Source organism: Condylostylus longicornis, unplaced genomic scaffold (genome assembly GCF_029603195.1).
Source record: "Condylostylus longicornis isolate FDR11 unplaced genomic scaffold, ASM2960319v2 ptg000038l, whole genome shotgun sequence".
Lineage (NCBI taxonomy): Eukaryota > Metazoa > Arthropoda > Insecta > Diptera > Dolichopodidae > Condylostylus > Condylostylus longicornis.
In genome coordinates this window covers 2,950,647-2,973,689 of record NW_026578007.1, presented here as the reverse complement: position 1 = coordinate 2,973,689, position 23,043 = coordinate 2,950,647, and the positions used below count along the sequence as shown (strand labels likewise).

Here is a 23,043-nt window from a genome sequence, read left to right as displayed (position 1 = left end):
GTCAATTTAGTACGTTCTTTACTTATTTTTTTTTCTTTTTTACTCTTTAATAAATGGTCCATTGAAATTAACAAGCAGTAGTATATATGTACCTTAAGATATTGTTCCTAAAAGAATCATTAAACTAAATGTATTTAGCTTTAATCTCTAATACGAGTAAAACTGAACTAGTTTAGATCTTATACAATATTTAAAAATTCTTAAACGGACTTTTAGGCATTTTATATATTAAAGTAGGTTCTGATTTTCATTCTTTTATTTACTTTGTTACAATTAAATTTCATATTTTAAGAAAATATTTATAATTAACATAATTTAAAAATAACCCATAGTCTACAGGGTGTTCGTGTATTGTGGCAAGTAATTTTGAAGGTGGAACAGCTTCAGGAATAAAAAAACAAAAAAAAATAATAAGACAAATTTCCGAGATTTTTCGAGTTTTACGAAAAAAGAAATTAAAAAAAGACAAAATTTCTGACTTTGACAAGATTCCTCCCGAAGACTATGGCTTAAACTAAATATTGATTTTAAGATCGAAAATAAAGAACAATCAACTGTCTGTGAAACAAGCCCTGTATAATTAGTTTATTTTCAACAGGTAGTTTGTACAGAAATTAGACACGTTAATCAAATTTTGGGGTAACAAATTTTAAGTATAATGAAGTCTAATTAACCAAAAGTTAATTCTCCTCTTTGTCAAACTTGAAATATTGACCTCTCCTAAATAAACTTTATTGAAATAAAAAATAATCTTTATAGATAATGGGTTAAAGAACTTTTTCGATTACTGAGATGTTATAGCATCAACAATTAATTAGATGGGTCCAATTTGTCAATAGTAAAAAAGCAAATTCTTTGAAAAAGAGGTGCACAGGATTTAAAAAAGGCAAAAAATTAGTTTCGTAATAAGTATATGAATAATTATTTTTATAAATTCAATTCTTGCGTCTTATATGCAGCTACAACGAAATTTCGTAATGGAATTTGTTTGTCTTCAAATTGTCTTAAATCAACAAGGGAATATTCATTCATATAAAATAATATGGTGGAGTTACGAATATAATAAGCCGCTGTTGTGTTAGTAGTCTTTCAGTAAATAAATTCGTACCAAGCCAATAAATTTATAAAGTGTCACTTTTCCTTGAACAACAGAAAATACCGTTGTTTAAAAAATATTCTACTAGCTGCATCAAAATATTATTGCAAGATTTGAGTTAAGAAAAATAATTATATATAAAAGATTATGTAAATTATTAAATTTGATTAATCAGAGTCATATTTGGGCTGTTTAAGATAAAAATTGTTTCAATACCTTAAAACATTTTTAAACTTACTTTTAAATTTAAACTTTACTATAATAGTTTTATTTGAAGGATTGATTAAGTAAATAGCTGTATCGACTAACAACACCACAGAAATATTAATTGATATTTTGGAGGAAAATAAGTTGCTTCATCTATTTTCATATAATTTTTTTGCACGTCGAATTTATGTACATCATAAAATTATTATTACGCTCTTTCTTCTTCATCTTTTTATAAGACTACGCTCTGTTCGAAATAGCACTTTCCTGGTATTGGCTTGTCCAGCACTTCCGTCACTTTTTTGGGTGGCTTCCAGGGGAAGATGTCATATTGCTAAAGGCGATTTTGACAAGCCTATTTTCATTCATTCTTCCTACATGTTCCGTCCAGTCACGTCTTTGATGCCTCGCCAAACTTATTATATATTGCGCATTACATTGTTTTCTGACGTCGGCGCTTCTAAGAGTTTTACCAGTTATTTACCGTGAGGTTTTTATTTTTGTGGTTCGAAGTAGCCGCTTGGCAATTGAAGTTAATATTTCATATTCTTATAAAAATATTTTAATAATGATTGACAAATTGAGTTGCATTCCTTTGAAAAAATTTGTAAGAATAAATTTTCTTTTCTATTGAATTTACATCTTGCTTGTTGAAATTATGGTTGAAAAGTTTAAGAAGATTTTATTATTTTATTGAATTTCAAAAAATATTTTAAAAATATAAATAATATTGTACTAACAAAATTTCCTTTAAAATTATGAGTTTGTGAAACTAAATTTTGCTTAAAGCCAATAATAATGGTAAATTAAAGAAATTCATCTTTTTTGCTTTCTTCAAATTTATTTTTTTGTAAAATGAAAAATATTTTAATTTATAAATATGTCCTGTTTACAAAAAACAAACAAAAACAGGCCACTTATTTTTCATTCATTAAAGAGGACAATAAAATGATAGGAAAAAATAAAAAATACAAAAAGCTTAAAAGGAAAATTCGTCCTTTTTTTTTGCTTTTTTCGGACTAATTTCATAATAAAAGAAAATAAAAATCCAAAAAAGAATTTTTTTTATATTTTTTAATTATTAAAAGCCTCTAATTAAAATTTACATTCATAATGACAAATGATGGGAGTTAGAGGCGAATTTAATAAAAAAATAAAAAAAATTTACATCCAATTGTAAATGTAAGAAAAAAAATAGAGAAAAACAAAAATAATATACAAGGACACTTCGATTTTGGTCTCTTGTTTTTTTTGCTTCTATTGTTTAATTTTACAAAATTTGAATAACAATACAAAAAAAATCGAGAGAACACACTAAAAATATGAGTACAAAAATATTTAATTTGGAAAATTAAAATAAAAATTCAAATCCCTACTGAATGTCGGCATCTCTTATACTCTAGGCTTTATGTATTTATGTAGGTATGTAAAAAGAAAAACAAAATTAAATAAATATTGTTATATTGTTGCTGTTTGTTGCTGCTATGCCCTCCATTGTTTCATTAATTTTCTTTGTTTTGTTATAATTATTACATAAAATAATAAAATAATAAAAATTTTTCGGTTACTTTCATTTGTATTCTTGTTTTGTTAGCATTTGGTTTATTTAGAATATTTTTTAAATTTTTTGAACAAAAAATATGTTATTAGAATGACAGCATCCGAACGTCTATTTTGTACTTCTTACGAGCTGAAGTTACAATTTTATTTTGCAATTTATGACTTAGTTCTTCAAAAAGATGTTGATAATTGACTTACAAACGTTTGAGAGTTAAAAAAAAGTTTAAGTATGCAGTAGCTATAATAACTTTATTAAGACGTCGTTCTCGGTGCTTCGAATTGACAACTCAAATTAACATAAGTGACTTAATTTTTTAAATTGAGTTGCACTGCACTGCAAAAACTTAGAATGTCTGACTGTCTTTTTTATTGTTTAATTTTTTATGTTAAAGACAAGGCTATAGTTTAATTTGTTCCTGAAGAGACCTAAAAATCTTGTAACAAAAAAAAAATATTTTTTTTTACGAAACTAAAATGGATGGTTGCTTTATTTATTTTAATTTCTTTTTTGTTTAATTTTTAGTTCCCTTCTTATCGAATCATTGTGGTTTGAATCTTTTTTGTTTTTTTAAACAAAGCAAAATCTAATAATTTAAAATGCATATAAAAATAAATTTTAAAAAGGACTCGCAAAAGAAATTTTTTTTCGTCTTCTTCAACGCATCCCGCGTATTTAAGCCTTTTTATGTAAGTACAAAAGCGTCATTGTAACTTTATCGTTATATGAGTAACTTTTGTATTTTATTTTTATTTTATGTACACGATAATGTTTTCAAGGTCAAAATATCTAAGACAAAAGATAAACTTATAAAAGATTGCATATATGCATGTTAAGCATAATTCATGCATTATTGATATTTTGATACATATAAGACCTTTGCAATCTATGCAATAAAGAGAAAGTTTTAGAGTTGCTGTAACAGCAAAGGTACTAAAGGTAAATAAAGGTCTTGAATATTTTAAGCCGATGGTAAAATTTCTAATAATTGAATTGTGAAAAATGTATAATATAAATAATATTACAAGCATAAATATGTATATGTAAGGATTGAGGTGAAGGTTGAGTGGTTGAGTTAAATAATATTAAACTCTTTGAAGATTTTGACTTGAATGCATTTTTATTTTAAGAATCACAAAATGCATGAAATTCACCTCAATTATTTTCAGTGTAATAAAGTATTACAATTGTACTAAATTTTAAAAGAAGAAATTCTAGTGAATTTAATTTTCATTATTTCGATAATTAAGGGATTGGAAAGTTAAGAGGAAGATTAATGGAGAATATTCATAAAAAATTTTATTTATAATTTTGCAGAAATTCGACACTGATGAAAATTTTCTAAAACTTATTGCAGTTAAACTATTCAAATTTTGCTTAATCTAATCTGTGAAATAACAGTAATAAAAGTTGCTTGCATACTATTTGTACAAAAAAATGTGAATTACATTAGAAATTTTCTAATAAATAACGCACTTCTCAGCAAGTGTCTTCTGAATATATTCTGAATATATTTTATATCTTTTATAACTAAAGCCAGTATAAACCTTAAGATTTTTCAGAATGTTAACTTATCCTTCTAGTATTGAACTTATAAATACATAAAATCGCAAAGTTTGGAAATTTTATCGTATCGAAGAAAAATAAAATATTGCTTCAGTCACCAAAAGAAGATGGCGAGTTATTTCTTCTATCAGGAAAAATGTAGGCAATAATGTTCGAAATAATTTTCAATCCCAACTTCTTTTTAACTACTAATACGTTTCGTGATAGTAAATACATTTAACCGTGGTTACAGGAAACGTTTTCACACTTAAAATATATTTCACTTATTTAAACTGGCAATTGAGTTTAATTTTGTAATTCTCGCACAGCTATTTCATTTTAAAATAATTACTTCAGCATTTCCCCTAAAAGTATGCAATATAAGCATATTTTTAATTGTACATTATTTTAATCATATATCAGAGTACAACAATAGCTACTAGTGATATTTATTTTAAATTATTCAAATAAAATGTTCTATTTTCCAGCTAACCATGAAGATAAGTGGAAACCAACTATTAATATTCCTTCTTCCTATAGATTCATATACAACAATGTATGATTTCTATTGTATTTTATGACACCAAATTTTTTATACATTTTAAAAAATAAAGAGAAAACAAAAACAACTTATATCTAAGCACTTTATTTTAAAAATGTTTTAAAAAATATTTTTATTTAAAGAGAAAAAAAAAATAAATTTTATTAGAAGCACTTACCATTTAAAAGGATCACAAGGATGAGAAATGTCTCAAAAAGACTTTTTACAATATCCGTTTTAACCATTACTACAAGAGCAATTTAAATTGTATATAAAATGGTGAATTTTTTACATTTTTTTCTTCATTTATCCTGTTATAGACCGAAATATAATATTTTTTTATACAGTTCATCCGTCAAATACATTCAACGTTTTATTATATACAATGAAGAGAGCTTTTTATTCACACATGTTTACCCATACTATTTTATCATTACCATGTGTGTGTATTTTTGTATTAAGAAATTTCAAAATAAAAATTGCAAACTCTTATGTAATTGGTTAGTCTTTTCGCTTCTTTTATCCTTATATTTTCACTTTGAAGCGTTTTTATACTTTTTTTTTCTTTATTTGTTTGTTTGTTTTGTTTTTATTTCTTAGTAATATAAGCACTTTAGAAGTATAAAGTTTTTATAAGAATGGGCATATTTTTTCACTGCCACCCCTTTGTGATTTGTCAACATTCTGCAAATAAATAAGAAAAGAACATAAAAGTTAGTATAAATAGATAAAAAGTTTAAGATATTTTTAAGAATACAATGATAGTCTTATATAGAATTTTTATTTTTTACCATTCGTAGAACGTATTCCATTCAAATTTACAAAGGAAAGGACAAAAAAAAAAAATTATCCAAATTAAAAGCCCATTCAATTATGTTGAAAAATTACGAAATTTTAAATTTAATTCCCTAAAGTTTGGAACGATTAAATTTAGGTAGTGTTTTTTGAATAAAATTTGAAAAACGAAAATTTTTGTTTTAGAGCTTTTGACAAACATTGAAATTAAATTTGGAATTGGATTAATAATCTCGAAATTGGTTAAAGTTTAAACGTTGTTTACACGACAACGTTATATGCAACTCTTAGAATAAAATTCATTTTGACCAAATCAGGTATACAATGAATGGTTAGCAAGTAATGTTTATTATATGTAGCATAGCAGCAACTAAGACCTTTAAAATTTTTTTATAAATCTCCAATGCTCTAATAATTAAAATTAAATTGCTGAAGAGTTTATTCAACAATAATTAAAATCGTACATAAAAATCGTGTCTAGTATAGGTACGTCTGAGATATTCCATATTTGGTATAATCGTACCTCCTTTTGTTTGTCCATCCGTCATGAACAGCGATAACTAAAGAACTCATGCGCTATGTTATCGAAATAATAAAACTTAATAACAGTTGTTACTGCAAGAACTGTGTATAATTTTGATTTAATTACTGAAAAATATCGTAAAGCAGTTATAGAGCTTTAAAAATAACTCTGAAACACCTCACTTAACTCAAAAAAAGATTTTAGAAGGAGTAAAATAAATTTCTTAGCTGCCAGCTTTAATTCTTGTAATTTTAATGCTATAGAAAAGACAATGGTTGAATTCGATTTAAAAATTTGGTTAAATTTTTAGTCATAGTTAAAATTTTAAATGAAAATTATCAACTTTTCTAGCCTATTCTTCCCGATAGTTTTAAAGTAGCACACTCATTATTTCATTTTTTATTTATAATTTTCTTAAAATTAAGGAGTTCGTCAAACTCTTTCGTAGAAATGTTATTGTTTTAAAGGTTCACCATTGGTTTTGATAAAAATCTAATAAAGCGTAGTGGTTTATTTATTTCCTAGAAAATTTTCCAAAATATAATTTGGGAAATCTTTTTCGCTATAGCAGACTATACTTACAAATGACAACCACATCAAATGTTGAAGCACAGCAGCACCATTTAAAAAATATTGTATGGTTCTTATTTTTGGTCTTCCAAATTAAATTTTACAATTAAAACTTCTGTTAAAAAAAAAGTGACTTATAAAATTTCGCCAAGGTCTAATATAACTCCTGAAATTTATCATCATAATTACTTCTCTGGAAAAAAATTATTGCATTTTCAAAAAAAAATTTAATAAAATTATTAAAAACTTAAATTGCATTTTAAGTTGTAGCCTTAGTAACAAAATAAAACTTTCATTTACAAAATACGAGCATACTTTCATTTACATACTAGCATAAAAAAACAAAATAAATTAAAATGCAAAATTCGTTTGAAGCGATAATACTAAACTTTTAGTATACATATATAGGTACTTCTATAAGGATAATAAGGATAAAATAATATTTTGTATTTATAGATTTTACATTTTGCTGTATAATTTATTCATCGTGCTCCTTAATAATAATTAAATTTAGCAAAAAACAAAAATGCTCTTTAAATTACAGCAAAAAAAAAATTATTTTTTTATCCCCTCTAGATTGTTTTGGTATTGTGTATAAAAATTGTTTTTTTTTAATACTATTCAACAAGGATAATGGAAAAATTGTTAAAGTAAGATAAAGATAAACTTCATTTGCAATTATTATTTCACAGAATATACACAGAAATATTTAATTTTTTTTTTGAAAAGGCTTAAAATAGAGAATTTTTCGCATGCAATTCATATACAAATATAAATGTAATATACTTAAATTTTTACATCTGTATACCAACGAATGCTCGAAGGGTATTATAAATTTGACACTGTGTTTGTAATACTGAGATATACTTATTTGATTGAGTCGTGCCTCTTCGCACATCCGGTCATCAATTGGTCCGTCTGTCGTCGTCGCTGCCATACTTCGAAAATGCATTTATGATAAGATAATCACATTTTCATAAAATTCTTAATGTTGTAAAATATTAAGATGATATTTATTAATGAATAAAGTTATTACCAAACCATGTTTATTTTGAATTCGTTAATGTAGTATCCATGTCAAATTAAATGCCTCACAACTCTCAAAATAATTTAATTATATTTCGAAAACTATGAAGACCACAGTGTTCAAGCACAAAATCGATGTTTTAATAGTAAAAAACGAAGCAATAGAATTTGCTTCTTATGTATAAAATCTGGTTATGGTTGTAAAGGTTGCTGTAAAAGTTACTGTACAACTTTTGAAAACAATTTTTCGGTATTTTAAAAATCACTACAAATTATGTTTATACAAATAAGTTTAGCAACAGGACTATTATTCTGAAAAAAATTGTTGCTCTAAAATTTCTTTAATGGGTATCGTACAGTTGACACGTTCAACTCTACGAGTTTCTCTTATTGCTTTTTTTGTAATTTTCTGTATTTTTGCTCATTTTAGAGGAAAAAGATTACTATAGTTTCATTTATTTTTCTATTTTTTGTTTCTGCAATTTTTTCATTGCTGTGCCCAATTATTCAGATTGGAAAGGTGATTGCCAAATGAACACTCTTATAAGAACCAAAATTACTTTATAATGATTACAATTTTTATTCTTTATGAGAATAGTAAAGCTTCACTTTTTTTCAATTTTCTAAGATTTATCCAATAATTCTGTTTTAATTATATCAATCATGCAGAAACCCGATAAATTGTTTTTAAAACACATGAGATTATTAACATAAAAAGTTCATGTACTTGTTTAAGTAAAATTAATTGATCACCAAGCCTTGTGCTTGAAAATTTTTTACATTTTGTTCTCTAATGCAGTTTTATGTTGGGACAATGTTTGGGTTTGATTAACAATAAATTAAAGTTATAAAAGGTGTGCACAAAATACCTGAATGATTTGAGTAATTATGAAAAAATTTTGCTGAAAAAAAAATTGTCAAAATTTGTTGTGAGGTTAAAGCCAAGAGGTAAATTTCTTTCTGTTTAACACGAAATTTTAAATTCTTAAAGATATGGTGAAAATTGTAAGCGCAGATCACTGTAAATTATTTTTTAAAGTAACCTGTTCCAAGTGACATTTTATAATAATTTAAATTTGTTGCTGAAAGAACTTCATATTTTGCTACAGTTTAAATATTTACACTGATTTTTTTTGAAGCAATAACGTGCAACAAACAACAGAAACAATTTAAATCTGCATTGAATTTCCAAATTTCATATGAAATTTAGCAAAGTAGTTAATAATAACAAGAGGCGTTGCCATCAACCAACAAATCATACACCTACTTAATTTGTCTTGTGCATTTTTCTTGGGCACGTAGAAATTTATTTTTCGATTTATATATAAATTACATTACAATCTTTGTATATAGAGGTTGTATAAAATTTCTAAAATAATTTTTAAGAATTAATTTATTAAAAAAGTTGCTTGTTTTTTCCTGTTTTCTGTACCTTATTCTGGGAAGAAAAACGTTTTGCGATTATCAAAATTTCTGATGCAAATGAAGTAAATTAACTGTTGGGGCAGCTAAAATTAAATTTTAGAAGTAATTTCAAAAACATTTTTGGAATTTAATTAATTTGTTTTTACTTCTTTAATTTTTGGAACGATTACAAGGAAAGAAAAACTTAAATATGTTAGCCTCACTCTCAATAATAAAAATTTCTTTTGCTGTAAAATAATTTTCTTTTATTTTTTTTTAAATAAAGCAGAAGATCTGTTAATGGAGAAAGTTCGTACCTATACTGCTCACATAAAAATACTAAAAATTTTTTTTTTATTTGAACTTTTATGTAAATAAAATACTTTCGAGTTAGCTAATAGAAATTTCTTCATATAACTGCAGAACGGATGGATGACGTAATGAAAGGAAGGTGTTAAAGTAGCAAAAAGCGTTCCCTCCTCCATATCAGAACGGGGTACTCTCATAGCACGTGATACACATCCTCCACCATCGTGATGTCTTGACACCACCGGCAAATACCTGATGAAGAAACGACCAGTCTCTTAACCATGTTTCCCAATAAACAGTTTCTCGTCGAAATACCTGCTGCAATACTGAGATCTCCCCTTCCCAATACCTGCAGCTCACTCGTTCAAGTTTACTCTTCTTCTAGTTTCCTCATCTATAATGTTCTTTCACTCCCCTAAAGAAGCACAGACCAGTCCATAGCTGCAGTGTCGACCGCCGCCCCATCAGCGAATGTGAAAAATTTGAAAGCAATCGCTATAATAAATGAAATAATAAATCAATTTCTTTGAAATTTAATATTTAATTTTCAAAAACATTAGGGCTCGGGCTCGGAAAACTCTCTTTCACTATGGATCGATTTTAGATTTTTTACCATATACAGGGTTGCAGTTCCTCATTTATTCCAAATTAAATTTCAAAAATAATTCAGTTTTTTCTGTGATTAGTTGGTGTCAGATTTGAATATTAATTTTATATATGCATTTTAAAATATCATTGCAATATGAGCAGTTTCAGATCAAATGCTTCTATAATCTATACTTCAAGAATGACATTTTCGATCATATAGAATTCTTTTTACAAACAAATATTTTTTTTATTTTGTCGAGGGACTTACAAAGTTTTGAATAGCTACATATATTAAGTACATCATTAATATTCACAATTAAATTGCTCACTTGAAATCAAATGAAACGTAGGATATGTACGCCCCTTCTTTTTTGTAATATTGAACTAATTTAATAATTTCTGAGTTTACATAATAAATTCCCAGGAATTCTTAATAATATGTTTCATAAAATAACACAAAAATTTTAAAAGATGGTATTTAAAATTTAATTTTTATTCAAAACAAGAAAACAAAAAGAAAAATGCAATGAAATCCAATGTAGGATAAAATTTTTTATTTAATTTTGACAAATTAAAATGAAAACAATTAAAACAAAAAAAAAAAACAAATATAATTTTCTTTATCCTTTTTCTTTTCAAACAAGAGCCAAAGCAAATTAAAATGAAAAAAATTAAAACAAGTACAAATAAAATTAATATTTGCAATTTTTGTCATCGAATTCTTTTTTTAAGAGTAGTTAAAAAACATTATTTTAAAAAATACTCCAACGAGCCCCGGCACCATAAAGTAAATGTATACATAATATTATAAAAACGATAAAAAGAGCAAATGTCTCAGCTGCAGGCAAAAGTACTAATTGGGTTAAAAGTGGACAAAATAAAAAAAAAAAAAACAAAAGAATAAAAATTCTCATTTTTAATGTTTCAAATTAAATAAAACGGTCGATTTGTTGCGTTTACTTCTCTCATTTTTTACTTTTTCCTCTTTCTTCATCTCTTCACCTCTTTTCCTCTTCCGTACATGTAAATATATGCTCCCATTTTCCACTGGTTTTTTTTCCCCTTCATTCCTCTCTCCCTTATGGTAAAAATTTCATTCTTAATGAATATAAAGTTTCATTTAATGCAATATAACGAGATCATTTTATCCTTTATTGTTTGAACTCATTTTAATCTGTCGTAAACAGGTTTAAAATCATTTTTTTTTTGTTTTTTTTTTGTACAAATTTTATACATAAAATTTTTGTTTATTTTTTTTAACTACATAGTTTCCGTTTTTGGTCGCACTCTGTTTTTTTTAAATTGTACAATAAGGATAACGAAATTTATTATTTAAAAAGGAAGAAAGAACAAAAAATAAAATAATATAAATGAATAAGAATAATAATAAAATAGGGAAATAAATACAAAATTAAAAGTATAAATATGAAAGTGGGTCATAATTTTTTAAACTGCTTTCAATATACAAACAATTTTTTCCTTATTTTGTACTTTCTGCTACGTTAACATACACATGGCAATTAAGTGAAACAGAAAAGAAAAACCAATAAATGTCCTTTTTTTATATACGATAAAAAAAAAATTAGTTTACAAATACTTTAATTTTGTTATTATAAAAAATAATCGTTTCTTAGTCAAATTCGAGAGCAGCTCTTAATTTTACTACGAATTTCTAAATTTCATTCCTTAATAATTGCTTGATTTGTGGCTTTTAATTTATTCGAAAATATTATGGATTAACATGTAACAAGCTTAACTTACTTGAAATAATTTTTTTTTTTGAAACAAACTGTTTCCTCTTCCCTAAGTTTTTTTGAAAACTAATGAGTCAATGACGCCACTCAAAAAAATCTTCCATTTCTATCAAAGAAATTAAAATATTAATTCGTCACTTTTTGAGGTGAATATTAGTAAAAGTATACTTAAAACTGCTTATTCGGAGTGACTTTGTTTGATAATCTTGCTATTGAGTTATTTAAACGTTAATTTTATTAACATTGAGTTGTTATTGTTCGCTTTAATTTATAAATTCGTGATTATTCGATTCGTTTGAGTCTATAGATTATAAAATAAATTCAAATAATTTTTCGATAATTCTTATTAATAACAGCTATAGCAAAAGAAAAATTATTACACAATTTGTGTATTTTCTAAAATTTTTGTTATAACTCAACTTATTATCAATATTTTCTTGAATATCTTCTATAATTTAGGAAAATTTTGAAATTACTTTTAATTTTAAGATTAGATTAAAAGGTTTAAAGATTTGGTTATCAAACAATAACACATACATATATTATATTAATAATATAATAAACAATTTACAAATGTTTCGTGAAATAAGCGTACAAATTTGGTTATATTAATTCACGACATACGATATATAGATCCACGATATACGATATGTAGTCCGATAAAGTTAATAACTCAATCATATTTAACGGAAATATCTTTTAATAAATGAAGAGGATGCAAATTGTTACGTTATAACGAAATCAAGATTTTAACGAAAAAAGCTATCTTCGTTAAAATCTAAGTTTTTTTCGCGTAGAGGGCCGGGATCCTTTTAACTTTTTCAGGTCGTCTTAGAAGATCTTTTGTGATTCTCATCTCCTACAAACTACAGTACAGCAACCACGTCAAATCAGGAAACTTCCAGCCGGGTCACAAAATATCTCAGCCGCTGATGAAAAATATACGATATTCTCGATAACAAACTAAAAATATTTATTTTTCATTAAAGTAGTTGAATAATTTTTGCTCAACATAATTTTCTGATATTTGATAATAACTGGAAGCAACGAGCTTTCTTTTATTTTTTAAATAATTATAAAGATTACTATTAATAACCTTAAAAGCATTATTCAAGGCTCATTTTATAACTTTCCTTTAATATTAAAGACTTTGTTCTTACAGTCGAATAAAAATAAAAGTTTTTAATTATGTTTCACATTATGTGTAACTTTTCTTTCTTAAATCCTTTATAAAAATCAATACGTACATAATATTATATCTATATATACTTATATTAAATGAGAAAATCTTCGAAGAAAAATTTCTTTTTTGTATAAAAATCTTAAATTTTCACAGACCTTTAAAATTATATTAAAAAAAAAAAAACAAAACTTTTATTTTATTTATTTTATGTGTACTCTTACTTGCTTTTTTTCTGTTGAGTTTATTAGAATTATTATGCTGAAACGAGGAAACCCAAATTCAATGGTTTTCCTTCATTCTTTACCTTTACCGTAATACGGTATGAGTTAAATAAAATTTGCCGCATGTGTAAAAGTTTTACCTACAGGGAAATACATAATCCACCAAACGAAGGGAAGAAGACGATATTATGATTAAAGAGCTGCAAAATAAAAATACATAATTTTTTTCAAGGTATAAACCAATTCACTAATGGAATATTCTAAAACAATTTACATAATTTTTTTCTCCAAATTCACATTACATAATTTATACTAGCATTACATTGGTTGATGAGAAAATTCTCTTTAATACTCGTTTTAATTAAAACTCTTCGGTATTATATTCAAAAGAGTAATCAAGTGCCCATTATTATATATTTACGAATTTTTTAAATTATACATTTGACGATAATTCGATTTGATTCGATGATATTACATAATTTTCAATATTGTTGAGTGTAAAGAAATTCTAAAAATAGGAAGCGAAATTGTGGGGAAATATGCACGTGTTAGTGTGTTTACATCGGTATTATCTAAATTAAGTTTAAATATATAGCTAATGAAATTTCATATAGACAGGTACTCGGAAATATTGAAAAATTTTCAACCTGTTAGATTACTTGAAATTAATTCCCTGTATTTTAACTGAAATTAAACTCATAACTTATATGAATACTATAGGATATGCTTCCTTTAATAATGATTCTCAAAGGTGAACAAGTGATAGTATTACATATTGTATAATGCGTGTTGTTCAAAACTAAACCAAATCGACTCAAGTTATAATTTTGCAATCAACTAAAGAGCACATTTCTCCGAAACATTGTAATCTTTGAGTGACACGATATGGAGCAATTGTATATCCTCTTCGATTGTTTTTGCGTTCAATTCCAAGCATTTACTTGTTAGTTGTTTTGAAAATAGTTTTTTCAATAAAAATTTTAATTACTCTCATTAAGCATATTATTTAAAGAAATGTCGATAGCGAGCTATTTTCAGGTAACATTTATCTTCCACTATTTTTATTGGAAGTCATAATAGAAATTTTGAATAATGTGAATAAGCACAGAACACACCCATATGGGCGAAAATGGAAATACCTACAGAAACTCTCAAAATAGAGTTGTTAAAATTTATAGTTACCTTCGAATTTGAATTGTATTTTTTAGAAACTTCATGTGTTTTTCGTATATTATTTTTATACCATGATTTGGTTAAAGATTCGCCATGATTTTTATTTTATGTAATAGTATTTTGATTGCAACATGCTATGGTCACTTCAAATATTTTTAACTGACGCTATATCACTTGCTTAAAATTACGCAATCAAAATTTATTTGGCTCAAATTTTTTACTACTTAAAATTAAAATATTTTAATTCAGTGCATTCAAGTTTGAATTTGAAAAAGGGAGGACTATTATAAATGTTGCTAATCTTATATATTCAAAAGTTGATGAATATGAGGCTGCTACTATTGAGCAATTTTAATTTTTTCCCTCAAATTATTTGTACCTTAAAAAAAACTGGCTAAATATGTACGATGGCTCAAAAATTATAATATTCTTGTTTTTAGCTGTAGAGGAGGCAAAATATTCTTCAACGGAAACATTTTATGTTAATGCGCTTTTATGAGAAGTTTATAAAATAATTGCATAAAAATAATGTTTTAACCAAAATTCAGAAAATCAGTTTTTCTCATATAACTAAAAATATTTATGCACAAACGTAAATATGCCTTGGTTTTATTTAATCAAAAAAAAAAGTCGAATAAGAAAGTAAACTTTTCCTTTTTCTTAAGGATTTGAATCTTTCCAACATCAAAAGAAATTCACTTTTTCTTTTATACTTCATTATACAAAAATATTTTAGTTTTCTTAAGATTTATGTACTTATATACACAATCATCATCCTTCATCAGTAAAATATTACTACTTAGTTACAAACTCATATAAAAAGGATTAAGGTTAAGAAAAAGGTTTTTTTTTCTTATTTTTCTCATTTTTTACAGCAAAACAAAAATGAAAATAAGAAAACGGAAGCGAATAATTTTAAACTTGAAAGAAAAGAAATTCTAAACACAAGATAAAAACAAAAAAAAAATATTTGGAAAAATGAAAACTTAAAACGATTTCAATTCTTATGCTATAATAGCAACTCTTACGATATACTTACATACATATGCAATAAGACTAAAGTGCAGTAAAGAATAAATCAAGAAGAGCACAAAGTTAAGGTAATTTGAAGTATGCCACCAGTTCATATTGTGAATTCAAAAGTGTATCAGCTTGAGAATTAAGATGAGAATTCTTCAGAAAACCTTTTAACATTCATTATTCCAATGCCAAAAAAAAAAACAAAAAGAAACCAAACTGAAAACAAAAATTCTATATAAAATGCAATTTAATATAGTTGAAAATAAAATGTGCACCACTAGAGATTCTCCTTATATTTTGTATCGTTTAGGCACCTTAGCTGTATTTCATTTTAAAGAATGAAAAATTTAGTCCTTTCGCAAGTTATGAATTGGTGAAAATTTAATATATAGCTATACAATAGAAACAAGGAAGAGGATGAATAATATTCTTATATAATGTATAATTGTTATATTTTTATTTTCCCTTTAAAAATATTATCCCTTTAAAATAGTTTACTTTTCTGGAATTTTATGTTTTTATTTTAATCGCTCTGGGAAATTATTTTATTGGTATTTTGTGCTTTTTATAAAAGAGTATACCGGACATAATTATATTATTGTTCACTCTTGAGTAAAAATAAAATTTTGAAAACTAGGTGAAAAATTAATTTTTTTTTTTTAATGCCAACAATGAAAAATTATAAATTAATAATGATTAGTGTGAAAATTGGTATAGAATAATTTATTTGTGTGCATTTGAAATTTCTAAGGAGTGTGCAAATGCAAATCTTAATTATGTGGTTGTATTGGTTGTTTTTATAAGAGAAATATTATTTATTCAAAGTATTTATTATACGTATTAATAAATTCACAGAATTCAGAAGAATTCGTTGTCATTTCTTTGGTATTTATAGAAATTTTCATTAATGATTTTGAAAGTTGAAGAATTATTTAGAAAATTTAGAATCAAATGATGAATACAAAAATTGTCTTCGAAATTTTCAATTTCTGAATATGAATTTCAAATTTTTCATTCCCGATGAATTCCCCATCAGCTTATATACTATACAGGAGAAATATTGTTAATAACAAAATTTTATACACAATTTTATGCACAATAAATTCTATCTTACATTCTAATTTGATAATCTTGTAATGACAGTTGCAGTTGGACGTTAATGTAAAAATTCAGGCCTTTATCAGATAATAAAGGATATTATATTACAAATATATATTGTATAAGGTTTATAATATATATAAGGGATTCAGATATATATTAGATTTGAGATTGACAAACTACTTTCCACTGTCTTCCCTAGATTATTTCCTCAAGGGCCACAATTCTTTTGAATTAAAGTTACTCCTCTTCGTAGAACCATCTTGTTTAGGTGCTAGGTCTTACTAGAGCTATAAAAAACTCTTGATTTTTTAACGACACTATACGGTAATTATGAAAGAAGATAAAAACAAAAAATGTGGGTGAAATAATTTAAATTTCGGACTTTCTTTTTAAATATGAAATTTTTTCCATTTTAAAACTTTAGTATAGAAAAATTATTTAAAATCTAATTGAGAAAATGACAATTTCTGATTCAATATTTTTATCATCCCAATGCAAGAAAGAGAATCCCAATGCAATTTTTATTCCAAGTTAAAATTTAAGGCGTTCACATTATAAAACCTAATTAAGAACTATATAATATTAAAATACTTATATTTTACGTATTTCTTGTAATAACGGTAACAACATTATTTTCATGTAACTCAATCCCAAAACGAAACATTATTTTTGTATTTAAAAAATATGCCATTATACAATTCCAAATTCTATTGTGTTTGTCATACAAATATAAAAAAAAATATTACTTTTTACGTGTGTATGTGTTTAAAAAAGTAATCGTAAACAGTAAAGAATGTATGTGAATTTTTATGTATTCCATTTTGGTTTGTGGAATCAATTTTTTTTTTGTTGTTGTCTCTTTCACAACCATTCTCATAAAAATATAATCCTTCAGTTCCCATCTTTTATTTATTTTTATTATTCCTATATTTCCATTGGCACAATCGATAAAATAGAAGTGAGAATTCAATTTACGAAAGATGAAAATTCGATCTAGAGCACTCTTTTTTTTTTCTTTTGATATTTCGTTATTTGTACGTGCCATTTATGAGTCCCCATAATACTTTGTTTTTTATGACTTTTTGAACAGAATAGCAAAATGAAAGAAAAAATGGAAAAATAAAATAGTTAAAATCAATAAGGAATAACAGGAAGAACGTAAAAATGAGGAAAGAAAAAAATAAAAACCATTTTTGACAAATCAAGTTGTGTATTTAGAAGCATAAAAAATTTAAGTAAATTTTATATTATTAAGGATATTTTAGTTTTTGTTAAGAATTTTACAGTCGATTTGAATTTTTGAGTTTTATAAGTATTCAAGTGTTATCTAGATAATGGAGAGGTGCTCTTGAAATAAAAATCTAAATATAATGGTCGAATTTTATGATGTCACCATAAAGGATTTTTCTTTCGTTCCTTGTACTTATTTCTTATTTGTATTTATTTTATTTGAATTGTGTGCAACTACAGATATATTAAAAAAAATATGAAATTGTAAATTTTTTAAATTCTTTGTTCTCTTTTACTTGCTTTCTATTCTCTTTATTTTAAATATCTTATTTTTTACTATAACTACAAAATTATTACTTCATTTCTTAATCCTAGCAGTGATCTGATTTCAAATTTTATAAGTGTTAAATCGTTATAACCCCAGATTTTTGGATTATAGGTAATTCATCAATTCCATTTTTAATTTAACTACGCAATGTCATCAAACTTTACATCAAGGTTTCGATATTAACAGTATCATTTAAAGATACTAGAGACAGACAAAACAATTCTTCTTTATTAAATTTTTATAAATATATGAGAGTCCTTGAAAGTTTACAATTTCTAGAGTATCATTCTAAAGTGTATTTATCATCATTTACTTACTTATATACGAATATTTCAGTTATTACTACCTTTATTTATTTCATTTTTCTATATATGTACGTACATAGTTATTTTATTTACTACCTTTCAAAAATAATCATTAAAACGTTAAAAAAAAAAAAGAAATTCGATTCCAATTTTAAGATGATAAAATGTAGTACAAGGTATTTCATGAGCTCTTTGTGCATTTAACTTGATTTTATGTTAGGTTTCAAGCATGAATTTTCTTAAATAGCTTTTTCTTAAAATGGAATACTAAATATTCAAAATTCCAGTCAATAAACCTCCATGTTTCAACTAAAAGTATTTAATTTTTCAGCAGTATGTCATTTTATTCTGATATGTGTGTGGTATTGCCATCATTATGTTATTTAAGCGTTGGAATTTCCAATAATAAACAAACATTTTTTCTTATTATCTCAAAGTTATTGGTAATTTATTAAAAGAATAGTAATTTACCTAAGATTTAAATAGGGTTTGAATGAGTGGAGGAAAGGAGAGATCCGGTGACATCAGAGCTTGCTAGTAGCCTAAGTATACAACTTGCCGGGCCGCGTCAAATTGACAGTTATGATTTTGTGACTATATAACAAGGGTACCTGGTGGATACCACATATTTTAAAACTGAATTACTCGCGTTTATTCATATATCAACTCCACAATTAAATTTCGTTTCCATATTATCCAAGAATTTGGTATACGTTATTTTAGTAGTTTTTAATACCAAAATATCAATAACAAACAACTGTTTCATATACATACATCTGAAACATAGTTCTCATGCAAACTCAGATGTTGACAAATATTGGCACATACTTAGATGTACGTAAACACATATATATGTGTATGAAAAGTAGGTACTTAGACACTTTGTGCAAAACAAAAACAATCGATTTCTCATATTATACACTTTAGTGGTGATAAGTTTCGTTAGACGATGTCAGTAATAATATAAAATAAAAGTACCTACTCTTTTTTTTATTATCTTGGGAATTTACATTTTAACAATAATAAAAGCAATTTACGCATACAATCGTATATCTATACACGCAAATACCTATAAATGATATAAAAATTATTGAAGTACTTGAATTTGAGTTCAATAAACGTAAACTTAGAGAAAAATTGTTGTAATAAAATATTATCAAGAAGAATTTTCGAAAAGAAAAGAAATTTTTAATGTTGGTCTCGTTTTACTCGAAACTTGAGATATTCACAATAGTTATAAATAATTAGTTATTGTATTACGAATATTGTTACTTACAAAACAATTTCTTACATGGGTGATCTTCTGAATTGTAAAACAAAAATGAATTTGAGAGAGTTCTTCGCCCACTGGGCTAGTTATCAGTTCGATTAACAAAAATGGGAAGAAATAAGTACATGATCACAAAAATACAAAAAATTATGTAGATAAAACGTAACTAAGTAACCATTATTTTCTAAATCTAATCAAAATTTGAAAAATTTGTTGAGTTTGTTCAAGCTACACTATTCATACCCAACTGGATTTCTAAGCAAATTAGTAAATTATTAGTTTCAAAAATTTAAAATTAATTAAAGTTTCTAGGAAGTATAAATTTTTTCAAAAAGTTTGTGAGTTTGTTCTGCTAACAAATAAAATGCAGTTAAATTATAAATGCGATCTAATTTTATCTTTGAAGACTTTATAACTAGCGGTCCATTCTTGTCGCAAAGTGTTCCTGTTTTATAGGTTATTTGATTGTTGCCTTTGCTACTATGTTATTGTATTTTTGTTCCAGTATAGCTATTGGCCATTCTAAGCTTCGATAGCTGCTTAGAATATACTGAATAGGCAACAGTTATACCGCCTATAGCTTAAATAGATGTATAAAATTATATTTCGATAGCTGTCCAATAGGTATTCAATTACGTGCCGAATCTAAAAAATTGAGTAAAAGTTTTGAATCGAATTCATTCGAAACTTTTGTTTTAAATACTTTGCTCAGTGCTTTCGAAATTAATTAAATATCTTAAAAATCTTTACGTTCACTATATTAAAATTGAGGAATCAAATAAATTTTGAAAATATGTAGTTAGTTTCTAAAAGAAAAACAAAAATTTGTGTGTTCTTTAAATTATCCAAAGAAATTTCACACATATCTTAAATTTCAGCTATTAATTATACATAATTAAAAAATTAAATAGTTTTAGGCACAAAATGATCTTGAAAAAGAAAATACTGCTCATTCTATCCGAACGAACGTACGAGCGTGTGTTCGAATTGTAGATATAATAAATTTGCCTTACCGCTTATAACGCTAAGAAATAATGGTCTGGTTAATAGACTCCAGCATATATTTTTATTAGAGTCGAATTTTGATTTCATTTAACCATGTTTATCCGTCTGTCCGTCCGTCCCAGCGATAACTCAAAAACTAGTTAAGCTGAACTCACAAAATTTTCACTGGTTCGGATAGCTGGTATTAAAAAATTATATGGCTAGATCTCAAAAGTTACAGAAAGTACAGTATTGAAATTTCACAAGGGATTTTTTTAAAGGGTTCTTATAATATGATAAAGCTTAAGTTGAAATTATTTAGTCGTGACACTAGCTGCCATAAAACATCACAAGTTATATTTGGTTTCGGGAATCACAGAGTCATCACGGTCAACTTTCCCTATATTCTCGTTATTTTACAATAACATTTAAATGAAATTATTATGAAAATTTGGAACATCATAATTAAGTATAAAAATCGCCTGTTGACATTTTCTTCGAATAATACAAAGTATAGAAAAATAAAATTACATTTCTATTCAACAGCCTTTTTAGTATAATTAATCTTTTTTTTGAGAATAGTAATTATTCAACATAATACCAAAGAAGCAGAAAAAAATGGATTCATCTTTTGTCATTTGAAAGTATTCATAAAAATAAAATAAATCTTTGATCCGCTCAATTTTTTTCTTAATTTTTTTTTTTACCATATTAGATGGAATCCCTAAATTATTTTTTTATCACTATTAGGTATTCTCATTGTCAAAAAAAAATTATTACAAGAATAATAACAAATAAAATTTTGTTATAAAAGAAAAGGAAATTACATATTATGCTGCTTTTATTATGTTACTCCAGTACATTAAGATCATTAATAAATTTCGTAATGGCAGTGATAAGCGTATTAAAAATTTAGATATTCTAATAAAAGTATACAGCAAAAAAATGTTCTTTTATATTTACAAAAAAAAAGAAAATGGAAAAATCTTTTCAAAAAGCAGAAAACCTCATACTTCAAATCACCATGATAAAAAAGGAAAATGTTCCGGAATATCAAAGCTATGATAAATAGATTATTTTTATTTTTTTTTTAGAATATTTTCCCCTAAAAGTATGTTATATTAAATTTTTTTAGAACATTAACAGCATGTCATATCACAACCAAAAAATTCTTCAAAATGAAGATTAGGCACTTTGAAATTAATTTATTATTTATGTGTATGTAAGGTAGTCAGCTATTTTTATTATTATTTGTGACATTGTTACCTATTATAACAAAAATTATGGTTACTTCTTAGAATCGTTGAATGTCCTCGTGTATATAAGAGGGTATAATTTAGGTAATTAAAATTTTACGTTTTACAATATTAAAAGAAATTCTTTTGAAAAGATTTTAAAAATAGAATTTTTTAAAGTTACAAGGTAAATAATTTTATTATTGGAACGTTTGTCAACTAACACGAAACTAAGAAAATAGTCAACTATAACTGTTATACACAATTACGTCATAAATTTAATATGAAACTTATTTCCTACAAATATAAGAAGCAGATACGTTACAACTACATGTTTTACTTACACATGCAAACAAATTGTTTTTTTTTTTTTATTTTTTCCCTATTTTTAATATATATTTTATTATTCTGTGGAACTGGAAATACAAAAATTTCATGATTTGGCCTATATAACGACAGGCTACATTTCCAGAATTAGGATGACTGATTTTCTACTACAAATCTAAATTTGGTCAATATTCATGGGTATTACTTGGGTCTTCCAATATCAAGATAATTATTCTAATAAATTGTGATTACCTAAAATGTTGAGAATTTTACGTTTAAAAATGCTAATGCTATCATAACTATAGATTTGTTTTTGTCCTTATTTCGCATTCATATGTCGCATTCTTGATGACTTTGGAAGACCGATATTAAACAAGCTTTTGGAAAAAAAGTTTTGGAGACCTTTTTGGCGATATGCCGCATAATCGTATTTAGGGAACAATTTTAAAGGCCTCACAAAAACCTGGTACAAGAAGTACCAGCCCTAGTGGGCAAATCTTGCTCAAAATTGATTTCCGTATAGTAAAAATATGTGCCTGCGCCATATCTCATATCTCTAGCTTGATAAATGGAATATTATAGCTGTGTATAAATATGTGGTCACTATTTCATTTTACCAGTCCATCCTTCTGCCCGTCCATTCTATCAATTAATTGGATATACTCTCTTTTTGATATATTGTGCAGGGTGGTCATAGTAAAAATCATAGTCACATAGAAAATGTTTTCCTCGCACGTTTCTCCTTTTTTC

At 25.5% G+C, this 23,043-nt stretch overlaps 1 protein-coding gene across 2 annotated transcripts in view; it reads right to left on the bottom strand.

Moving 5' to 3' along the window:
• The window catches only part of LOC129608933 (protein amalgam-like), a 219,404-nt gene that overhangs the window by 91,701 nt on the left and 104,660 nt on the right, over positions 1-23,043 (bottom strand). For both annotated transcript variants that reach the window (XM_055520737.1, XM_055520738.1), the window contains exon 3: positions 5,126-5,631. In XM_055520737.1, the coding sequence (XP_055376712.1) occupies positions 5,126-5,192 (67 nt within the window). In that variant the 5' untranslated portion in view covers positions 5,193-5,631. The remainder of the gene's footprint in view (positions 1-5,125; positions 5,632-23,043) is intronic.